The sequence below is a fragment of the Nyctereutes procyonoides genome, unplaced genomic scaffold (assembly GCF_905146905.1).
Source record: "Nyctereutes procyonoides isolate TBG_1078 unplaced genomic scaffold, NYPRO_anot_genome, whole genome shotgun sequence".
In the NCBI taxonomy this organism is placed as follows: Eukaryota; Metazoa; Chordata; class Mammalia; order Carnivora; family Canidae; genus Nyctereutes; species Nyctereutes procyonoides.
Window position 1 is genome coordinate 44,967,757 of NW_026575133.1, and position 11,677 is coordinate 44,979,433.

Below are 11,677 nucleotides of genomic sequence, written 5' to 3' on the forward strand. Positions count from 1 at the left end.
AAAAAAGGAAACCTGCAGGATTACTTAGAAAATTAAAAGATCAACTTATAATTAAGGAAGATCCACATTTTAATAAAAATTAAATAAAGCTGAAAATGTTTTAAGGTAATTAAATTTTGGCAAATAGGTGAAGAGGGTAAAAGTATTCCCAGGCCTAGTGTTTGATGTCCATTCCTTGCCCAAAGTAAGGCATCGGATAGGCTCTTTCAGGCCCATTATTCTAGAATGACATGTAAGCAAATCTAAGAGGAATATGGATTGGGTAATCTTGTCAACATTGCTCAGCTACTTCCTGCCACTGTTGCAAACACCATCCTGACACGTGAGCCCCCCTGGAATGACTAATTTAGAGCCCAAGGAGAAGTTTGACAGTGGATGCTTGCCCCTCCTGACCGGAAGTGAGACTTGATTATACGAGAATAGTCTGTATTGGTGCTGGAGAGAGAGGATTTACCAAGTAAATCTGTCGTTTCCCTTGCCTGTGTTTCCGCCACACAACCCCTGAAGCAATTGGCCCTCACACCTCCGTGACAGAGGCAGCGAGCTCGGGGGCAGGGACACAGGGCAGGGGCTGAGGACACCCCACCTCCCTGGGGCCTGAGCGGGTTGGGCATCTCACCGAGCAGATGCTGGCCTCTCGCAGGCTCAGCTCCGGCCCCTCAGTGGCAGAGGGACCCTCGTGTGCTTCAGGGGATTTAGTTTGTGTGCTGGTGGCACAGGGACCCTAACGTGCAGGGCCCAGAGACCCTCCTGCCCTGATCGAGGGGTGCCCCTGGTACATGGAAGACTGGGGTGACGATCGAGGAGGCCCCCCCACCCGGCCCAGACCTCCTGTGTGAGGGGAGGGCCTGTCCCTGGGACTTGCCTTCCCAACAGGCCTCATTACGTGGCACTGAAATGACTTGTTTGTCCCTGTGCTCCCGCTCAGTTGCTTACAAACAAGCTTTCCTTGTAGTTTGCCCTGTTGTGTCTTGAAGGTAATACGTGTGTCATCCGCCAAGGAGGACCTGATTTCGGGCACAGTCTCCCAACTCTTCCTGCCGTCGTGTTTCCCAGCCACCACGCTCAGGGCTCCCACTCCTGGGCTGCAGAGGCCCAGCGGCCAGGGCCACAGCCTGCGGGGCCAGGTTCTGGGGCGCACACAGCTTGAGGTGACCCAGCCCCCCCCAAGCTCGACTCCAGGGCCAGGGCCTCGCAATGCCGAGACTCTTCTTCCTGCTAACTTCTTTTTACTAATAAGTTGGAGCGACTCTCATCATATCTCAGTTTATTTGGAGAAGCTGAGCACGAACCCAGGACAGCGGGAGGCACGGAGGATGGGGGAGGCCCCACAGGCGCTTCTCCTTGAGGCGGGGGCACCGGGAGGCTTGGAAACGGCCAAGGGTCTGACACCTCCGGTGGGCAGGGACGTCGGCCTCGGAAGGCTTTCCTCTGTTCCGTCCCTTGGATCCCCCAGGACGCTGAGTAAAACGTGGAAAGGTCAGCCGTCGGCTTCTAATCCGTGCTCACAGGCCAAGACTTCACAGTCAGCCTGGCATTGGTGGCACGGAGACTAAGGATGACGGTAAAATACTTCTGGGGATCCCCGGGTGGCTCGGTGGTTTGGCATCTGCCTTGGCCCAGGGCCTGATCCTGGAGACCCTGGATGGAATCCCACATCGGGCTTCCGGTACATGGAGCCTGCTTCTCCCTCTGCCTGTGTCTCTGCCTCTCTCTCTGTGTCTCAGGAATAAATAAATAAAATCTATAAATCTATAAATAAATAAATAAATAAATAAATAAATAAATAAATAAATAAATAAATAAAATAAAATAAAATAAATAAAAAAAAATACTTCAGGCCCTCCCAGTCCTATTGTAAATATGTCTGGAATGCATGAATTCAGAACTCAAATAGCCTATTTTGGGAGGCCAAAATTTCTTAAGGAAGTAAACCAGAGGAATTGCAAAAATGTTCCCCGGGAAACTGAAATAAACAACAACAAGGAACTACTCAAGTGCTTGGGTCCTGCCCCAGCCGAAGTTGGTATATAAGGGGGTCCCCCAGCAGAAGGCGGCATCAGACCCCCCTCGACCTCTCCTGATCGCCCTCCTCACCTGTCCTGAGTCCTCTCTACTGACACCATGGGGTGCTGTGGCTGCGGAGGCTGCGGTGGCTGCAGCAGTGGCTGCGGAGGCTGCGGGGGCTGCGGGGGCTGCGGGGGCTGCGGGGGCTGCGGGGGCAGCTGTACCACCTGCAGGTGCTACCGGGTGGGCTGCTGCTCGTCCTGCTGCCCCTGCTGCTGCGGCTGCTGTGGGGGCTGCTGCAGTGTCCCCGTGGTCTGCTGCTGCCGCCGCTCCTGCGGGTGCAGCTCGTGCGGGTGCAGCTCGTGTGGGTGCGGCTGCGGGAAGGGCTGCTGCCAGCAGAAGTGCTGCCAGCAGACGTGCTGCTGCAAGAAGCAGTGCTGCTCCTAAGCAAGTGCTTGGCCTCTGGGGAGGTTGGGGACAGGCTCACTGCTGCGCTTAGATGTTTAGACTTTCTGAACTTTTGTATCTTCTCGTTCACCCAAATATCAAGCTTGTAATTTAATAGAGAGACAGGTGATTAGAAGTCAGAAGTCCCAAATTCAAGTTCATGGTCCGCCAGCGCAACCTGACCATGAAGAAGTTTCCTTAGCCGCCTTGAGTCTTACTATCTTCCTTACTCATCTATAGAATAGTAAGATTGAACTAAGAATTTCTGATGACTTTTACGGCTTTAGCAGCATATGAATCTATTAGATTCTCAAAATTAAATTCACATTTTCCCCGCCTCACAGATTCCTGTATTTACTTTGGCTATTAAAATTTGTTTATACATATGTGTGTGCACATATACACACACATATATATCAATATACACATATGAAATTAATTCTCAATCCTATATGAGCTACAAATCAAAATCCACACTGAGAAAAAAAAAGGCCAAAGCTCACTCCTGAGGGTGTAAAAATTAACATAAATGAACTCAGTGGGATAAAAATGACGTTTCTTCATATATTTCATTCTTTTGAAATATTTAGTGTTTGTGGAACTTCTGCACTTATATTCCCACTTATATCAGTTATTTACCATAAATTACTTTTAAGTTCTAGTGTTCTCAAATTTCCCTAAATATATATTTTTAATAAAACAGCAGAAGTCGGGATGCTTGTGTGGCTCAGTGTTTGAGCGTCTGCCTTCGGCTCAGGGAGTGATCCTGGGGTCCTGGGATCGAGTCTCGCATCAGGCTCCCTGCAGGGAGCCTGCTTCTTCCTCTGCCTTTGTCTCTGCCTCTCTGTGTGTCTCTCATTGATAAATTAATAAAATCTTAAAAAAAAAAACAGCAGAAGTCAAATTCGGTGATTCATCATCCAGCCACTAGCCTTGAGGTGGCTGGATGTTGTGGAGGGTCAGTGGCAGCAACAGTGGCCGTGGCTTCCTGGACCATAGCTCTAGTGGTATATGCTTGAATTCAATTATTCCAGAAGGTGTTTCTTGATTTCTCTCCCTTCTGACTACCTCAGGTGCAACAGCTTCCCACCAGTCCATTCAGCCATCATGTCCCAGGAGGCATTTCTTCAAGTCAGGCTAGGACCTGCCCTTCCAAGCCTCCTAATAATTTCGTACACAAAATTTCCCAACTCTATCTCTAAGTTTTGGTTTTCTGCAACTGACACTGGTACACGGAATGCCCCCACCATTCTTTTGTGTCAAATTCTAGCCACCTTCCAAAGCTGAGAGGAATCCTAGTTCCCTTGCCCATGTTAATGGAATCCTTTCTTTTTTCCAAACTCTTATTGCTCCACATGGCACGTGAGAAATTACTTCTGTTCTTTCCTATCCTTGGTTTTTATAACATTCAGTTTTAGCCTTTTTTTGGGGGGGGGTTGTAAAAAGTAGAAAAACATTTAAAATAGTGTAAAGGGGGCATGTGATGATAATATAGAGGAGTCTTTGTAGTATAATAATTATTTTGGTCTTGTAAACCCATCTGACAGAACCTACAATCAGTCTTCATATGGTAGGAATCAAGGAGAAAGCCTCTGAGAAGCCAGGCAGCTACTCTTTCTCTGTGTTCCTGGTAGAGGCTGCTACCTGCCCTCCTAGTACCATCTGCCTCCTACCTTCCCAGCCCATTTGGCACAAATCACTGGAAATAATATTACTTAATCCTCAGATTCTCTTGCAGCTAAATGTTGTCACATGGCTATATTCTAGCCAATGAGATGGCTCTTTAAAAGGACAAAAGTGGACCCTTTCTCTTCCTTTATCCTTCTGAGTGGAGAACAAATATGATGCTTAGTGCTATTGCCACCATATTTCGAGCACGAGAATGAAGGGATCAAAGAGATGGTGGATCCATAAACTGGAAGGATCTCTGAGGAAGTGGAGCTATTATTCTGGCTCTTGAGTACCTATCTCCAGACCTCTTGTGAAGAACTAATTTCTATCTTACTTAAGCCATTGTTCTTTTGAAGTTCTTTTTATATGCAACTAACACGTAATCCTAATTAATAAGCATGCCCTTCCAAATACATAAGAGGAAAACTAGTATTTTTTTCAATTCTAAACTCCTGGGAGAGATGGGAAGAGTTAAGCTTCCATATCTACTGGTATCCCAATTAGCAATGACCAGGGGAGCAAAGTGCCGTAGTACAAATGAGAATACGGGAGGTCTACTCATGCAAGCTGTGGGGGTTGTTCTTACAGAAGGAGGGATATGGGTCAGAAAGGAATCTTAAAAGTTGTCTGCTATGCTCCTTCTCTTCATTTTGTAAACAACTTGCCCTTTCTACTTTATTCCTAAACATCTTCCTCTTCATAATACAGACTGTATTTCTACATTTTTACATTTTTCAGATACCTACTTCTAGCCACAACTATAAAGAGTACCACACCCAAGTGGAAGTACGTTTTGTTATGGCCACAAGCAGAGCATGCTACTTAGTTTTGGTCTTAGAGTCTAGAAGTCGGGTAGAGTCTGACGAGTTCAGGTCCCTATGAATAAACTAGTCCTAAACAGTTCTTTAATTCAGCTCCTTATGAAGACTGGAGAGGATTTGAAATTGCAAAGTCCACATCCAAAAATAGGTAACTATCTCTTCCCATTCAGTCATCTCAGTGATAAACATAGAATTTACATATATATTATTATAATTCCATAATAATTCCAGAGTCATATAATTTGTGTAATTCGACAGGATGGTAGTGATTTTTGTTTGTTTTAAGAAGGCTCCACGCATGATGTGGAGCCCAGTATGGGACTTGTCCTCACGACCCTGAGATCAAGACCTGACCTGATATCAAGAGTCTAACGTTTAACCAATTGAGCCACCCAGGTGCCCCCCGGATGGTAGTTTTTCATTGTTAATTTTTATAAAATAAATATGAAATTATTCTAGATGCCTCAACTATGCAGAAGTATACAAGTCATGGGACAGAAGTATTCCCTTTCTGTCATTGCCACTGTAGTGTGGTCTTCTGTACTGGTGCTCCTTCCATCATTATCAGTGGTGTGCTGTGGCAATGAGTGAGGTTTTTTTCTTTTTAAGTTTAAATTTATTTATTTATTTATTTATTTATTTATTTACTTACTTATTTACTTATTTAATTTTATTTTTTATTGGAGTTCAATTTGCCAACATATAGTATTAAACCCAGTGATCATCCCTTCAAATGCCCCCCTCAGTGCCCATCACCCAGTCACCCCATCCCCCTGCCCGCCTCCCCTTCCACTACCCCTTGTTCGTTTCCCAGAGTCAGGAGTCTCTCTTGTTTTGTCACCCTCTCTGATTTTTCCCACTCATTTTCTTTCCTTTCCCCTTTATTCCCTTTCACTATTTTTTATATTCCCTGAATGAATGAAACCATATAATGTTTGTCCTTCTCCGATTGACTTATTTCACTCAGCATGATACTCTCCAGTTCGATCCACGTTGGAGTAAATGGTGGGTATTTGTTGTATCTAATGGCTGAGTAATATTCCATTGTATACATAAACCACATCTTCTTTATCCATTCATCTGTCAATGGACACCGAGGCTCCTTTCACAGTTTGGCTATTGTGGACATGGTTGCTAGAAACATCGGGGTGCAGGTGTCCTGCTGTTTCACTACATCTGTATCTTTGGGGTAAATCCCCAGTAGTGCAATTGCTGGGTCGTAGGGTAGCTCTATTTTTTAACTCTTTGAGGAACCTCCACCCAGTTTTCCAGAGTTTACCAGTTCACATTCCCACCAACAGTGCAAGACGGTTCCCTTTTCTCCACATCCTCTCCAACATTTGTTGTTTCCTGTCTTGTATTTTTATTTTTGATTGATGGGGTATTCCTAATCTGTTTGGTACAAAGAGTCATTTTCTGCTTGGACTCCAAACTGGAACTAATGTTTCAGGGTCACGCAGTGGAACATGTGCAACGTGCTCTCCTGCTTCCGTAGGTTGGTGTGCTCCTCTCCAAGACCATGACCCCTGAGCTTATGGATGATACTGACTCCACTTCTGCATTCACTCATCCATTCATTCATCACTCCCAACAGGGTCTGCTGAATCTGTGCTCTGGGCTACAAAGGGGATTACTCAGAAGCAGAAGGAAGGCATGGTCGCATTAGAGCGGCCTAATGTTTGACTCTCCTCTGGACATACATTGGTTATTGGTTTGTATTTCTTATTCACTTGAACTCAAGCAAAACTGAGTGACCACTGGGCCAAGAAAATGTGAAAAGGAGTGATGTGAATCTTTTCTAGATAAAAAATGTTAGGAGCCAGTATTTGGCTCACCACATCTTTTTACTCTGTCTCCACAATTATGAAAGCTGGGAGGGAAATGGTTTGTGTTCCCTGAATCTTTCAGTAACTGTCATAAGCAGAGCCCTCCTGGTGATCTATGATGGCCAATTAGCATGAGTGAGAACTTCTGTATTTAAAAGCCTATCCCAACTGTGAAAACTTTTCTTGAGCCACTCACAAACTAGTAGGGAGACATCATGAAACCACAGGCCAGGAATGTACTGTGCATAATCAAATAAGTGCTCAAGGTTCAAAGAAAATAAGTCGTGATAATCTCCCTCTCCATCTTTGCCCTATTCCTTTTTCATTCTGGTTTCCATACTTGAATACCGTCAGTCTTTAAGTATTAACAGAAACTCCTTCTAGCCTTAGGTGGGTCACCTTGAAATGGATTCATCTATAAGACTGGAATAATATGACATCCAAAAAATTGTGAATTTTGTGTGAGCATACAGCCTGAAACCAAACCCTAACATTTTGACTAACCAAAAACATCTGCAGCATAGAAAAATATTTTCTCTGTTTTGTGTAAGTTCATTTTCTTATTGGACATTTTCAAAATAAGGAACTTCCATGGAGGGTAATGATATCAATACAGCAGGAAAATATACTTTATATAAAGTAGATATTCTTGTTTTTACTTTTTATAAGGTATACTAGTAAAATGTATTAAGGAAACATCTTTTTTTTTGTTTTTTCTTTTTAATTTTCACCTCTTTATTTTCTTGCAAAAATGTATCTAACAGAAACTACAGATATTTTTCCCACCCTTCCTTCCCCCATAGAGCTGACCTTTATCTGCATTATTACGAGGCTCACAAGGGCAAGTTTTACCATGGGTTCCCGAACTTTCAGTGCCCACCTGATGGGAAATTGAGATAAGCCAACAACAGCAATTACATAAATGATGACATGATTAGGCTCATGTACATAAAAGTGTGATGGAGATACAGAGGCGAATAATTGATGGCAGCGGAATAACCAGAGAGGATAGGGTAGGGTGGCGGGACTTTGAAATTGTCATTGGAGATGAACACATTTCTTTAATAACATCAAAAATTGGTTCTCTTATCGATGTCAATCAATCCAAGGATCCAGGAGGCTTACGGATATTTTATTATCTTGCCCTGGACCTGAAGTGTTTTGTCTTCAGTCTTACTGGATTACACTTCAGGATTAAGTCAGTGTAGATTGAACATTGGGGTGGACATAAGGCGGGGGGAGCAGCTGTTTTTAATAACCATTGTCAGGAAATTTTTGTGTATATCATGGCAATATTGTTTTATAAACTATAAATGGCTCATAAAAACGTATATATATGTATATATATTGAACTACAAAAAAAATCCCTTTACTTCCTGTAACAGTTCTCTAATAATGCCCTGCCCTACTGGACTCTGAACTACTTCTCGCAATTATTTTTCATAAGTTCTAAACTTTAACTAGAAGGCTCAGGATAAAAGGCAAGGCGACACCACACAAACAGCCACTTTGACTGAGTTTCTAATTGAATCAGGGGGTGACCATGACCTGCTGTGAAGGATGGACATCCTGCAATGGATTCAGCTTGCTGGTTCTACTTCTATTCGGAATAGTTCTCAATGCAATCCCTCTCATTGTCAACTTTGCGGATGAAGGCCAATTTTTTCACAATCCCATCTCTTGCTTTGAGTGGTGGTTCCCAGGAATTATAGGAGCAGGTCTAATGGTGAGTAACATTTATTTGGCTTGATTTGGAGAAGGACCTATTTTACCAAATTCCTAAACACTATCTTTCAGCTTTACGGTGGGCTATATCTTGGCTCAGGGTACTGTCAGGGGCAGTGGAGTGGTATTAATTCATGCTGGCATCAGTGAAGAATGACAATTTAAATAAACTGTGGTACAGACTAGGGAGCTTGGGCAAAAAAATTAATAATCTGATAAAAGTTGGTTGGATTGTTACCTATCATATTTCTTCACATGTTACACTGCTCTTCTAAGCTTTCTAGTTATTGTTCAGGATGTTTTGAATCCATTCCTTCAGCTTTCCTTTGCCAATACTAGTTTCTGAGTATGCACAGAAATATGGGAGTGGGAAGTGCTACCTACGGGAGTCTTAATGTCAGATAAGGAGCTTTTGTTTGGATGTGCGTATGTATGTGTTTCAGTGATGATGAGTTACCACCACTGGTCTTATCTCAGACTTCTATGAAAACACTCTTGGGTCTATTATATATTAAATTTCAGATAAAAATTGGCCCTTCAGCTGGCACACTGGATTTGAGACCACTCTGACACCAAAAAGCCATTTTAGGAAGCATTCTCCAAAAGTTGATGGTTTCTTTCCCTTTAACATCGTGAGTGAGCAATCTATTCACCTTGCTTCAGGTAGAGGGCTATTTCTTCAAGCAACCCTGAGAGTTCTCTTCCAGGCTGAGAGAAAGTGACTAACGGTACCCAACCATGATGCAATTGCCAATCTTTGTGTCTGCTTTCTACCCTTCTAGAAGCTTCTCTCTTCTATCTACTTAAATAGCATGAGCTTCCTTGAATTTTGCTTAGAACCAGAAGCCAGGAACAGCTGTCCAAGTCTAACCAACGATGGCAATTGCCATGAAGCCCCTAAAAGTTCCTTAGTTAAAACAATCCTTTTAGGATAACTCATGTCACTTTAAATATAAATTGGCTCTACTACAAACCCCATCTCAATTAAAAACAGTTTCTTAAACCACATCTTCTTTATCCTTCTAATTACTCAGCCATTAGAAATGACAAACACCCACCACTTGCTTCGATGTGGATGGAACTGGAGGGTATTATGCTGAGTGAAGTAAGTCAATCGGAGAAGGACAAACATTATATGGTCTCATTCATTTGGGGAATATAAAAAATAGTGAAAGGGAATAAAGGGGAAAGGAGAAAAAATAAGTGGGAAATATCAGAAAGGGAGACAGAATATGAGAGACTCCTAACTCTGGGAAACGAACTAGGGTGGGGAAAGGGGAGGTGGGCGGGGGGTGGGGGTGACTGGGTGAGGGCACTGAGGTGGGCACTTGACGGGATGAGCACCGGGTGTTATTCTATATCTTGACAAATTGAACACCAATGAAAAATAAATTTATTAAAAAAATAAAAATAAATAAAAACAGTTTCTTGCTAGCATTAACAGGGCCTGAGCTGGTGATGGCACACACCTACATTCGTTTATGTTGGTGGAGGGAGAGAAGAGGAGGGAGTGAAGACACAGAGAAGGGTACACAGAGAGTACTCTTAAGTGTCAGCTACTGGGTTCATACTTTACACATCTCGTTTCATCTAATAACCTAAGCAGATAATCATTGGCATTTTAGCAGATCAGCAAACAGAAGGTTAAGAATGTTAACAAGGCACACAATAGGTGTGAAACTCAATTCCAGATTTATCTTATCCCAAAGCTCTGTTTTCCACCAGCTTTAGCACCATAATCCTGAAGACCTGTCCCCAGTTGACAAAGGGGAAAGATGAAATCCATAACCTAATCCATAAATTGAAGTGACTAGGAAACTGAAGTATATAAAGGTGATATAAATCTGTGAAAAGTTTCAGACAATCTGGACTTCCTGTCCTATGACTACATTTACTTTATCATCCTCAATAAATATTAATGCAGGACCAGAATCACGTGAAAGACCTCTATTACACAGTACTGTGGAGCATTATCAAGGCAGCAAACAACTCCTTGAAAATTTCAATAGGCATTTTATAGACTGAGTTCCAAACTCTAGACTAGGCTCACAAGCAGACTGGTAGGTGATAAAAGGTGATAAAAGGGCTCAAAGTACAGGTACATCTTTATGATCCTCGGCTATATATAGCATGTAGAAGAGCATGTAGAAGAATATTATTTTCAAAGGGAATCATTCAAAATACTGACCTCTTCAGGTACTTGTAAACACACAGAAAATTTAATTAGGAAGCATTCACTGCCTGTGATAGAACTCTTGTCATAGTTCTTGAAATCTTTCTAAAATTGCTATGGTATTTTAAATTTTCTTCAAAAATAGGAGATTTTGCAGGAAGTAGCTATTAATATCTATGGAATTCATTATTGATTACATCATAAAATACACATTCGTTTTGTGGTTTGATGATTTAGTGAAAAGAGACGTGAACCTTTTTATCTTTTGAAACCATGACTAAGAGTAGATGTTACGTAATTATTTTCAATCGTTGTCTGCTAAGTGGAAAAATCAATACATGTTATTTTTTTTTCAGACACTAAGAAACAAGACTTGAAATGTTTTCTCTAAAAAACATAAAGGCCATTTTATTTTTATAAAGAGATTAGCTGGAAGTCTGAGCTTAATCATGCTTATTCATTGGGTACACTTATTACATAATGATAATTTATCAATTCTTAAGGTCTTAACAGGGAACAAATTGTTGAAGAAATTAGAAGGTATTATGTATAACAAGAATTTTCAAAATATAGTTTTTACATTTATGATGAGCTATGACTTTGTGTGTTATTCTCATGTTCAAGTACTTAGAAAAATCCCCAAAGTTTGCATTCTGTCAGAGCTTTAATGATTTAAAAGCTTTCTTGTACTTCATTTGTAAAATTGTATTTTATAATTTTTTAAAATTTTTGTAAAATACAACATATTTTACAAACTCACTTCTAAAGCTGGATAAAAGTAGAGGTTTCTATAAGAAAAAGTGAACAATACTACTTTTATATGAAAACAAAAGTCTACTAAGATATTTAATTTCACAAAGACTCATACATTCAAATGTGCTTAGGAATTGAAGAGAAAGAGTGTTCTCCTAATTACTCACTTTCACAGGAGATTATCTGGATGATTTATTGTAATTCAGTCGCACATACACACACACACACTTTCACATTTTATTGCCCAGGGGCGC

At 41.8% G+C, this 11,677-nt stretch overlaps 1 protein-coding gene and 1 pseudogene across 1 annotated transcript in view; both read left to right on the forward strand.

Annotated features, from left to right (window-relative positions):
* The first annotated feature begins 1,558 nt into the window (after positions 1-1,558).
* On the forward strand, positions 1,559-7,980 carry LOC129523187 (uncharacterized; annotated as a pseudogene).
* A 335-nt stretch (positions 7,981-8,315) lies between these two features.
* The window catches only part of TM4SF20 (transmembrane 4 L six family member 20), an 11,749-nt gene continuing 8,387 nt past the window's right edge, over positions 8,316-11,677 (forward strand). The window contains exon 1 of the mRNA XM_055345871.1: positions 8,316-8,498. Coding sequence (XP_055201846.1) covers positions 8,316-8,498 — 183 coding nt within the window. The remainder of the gene's footprint in view (positions 8,499-11,677) is intronic.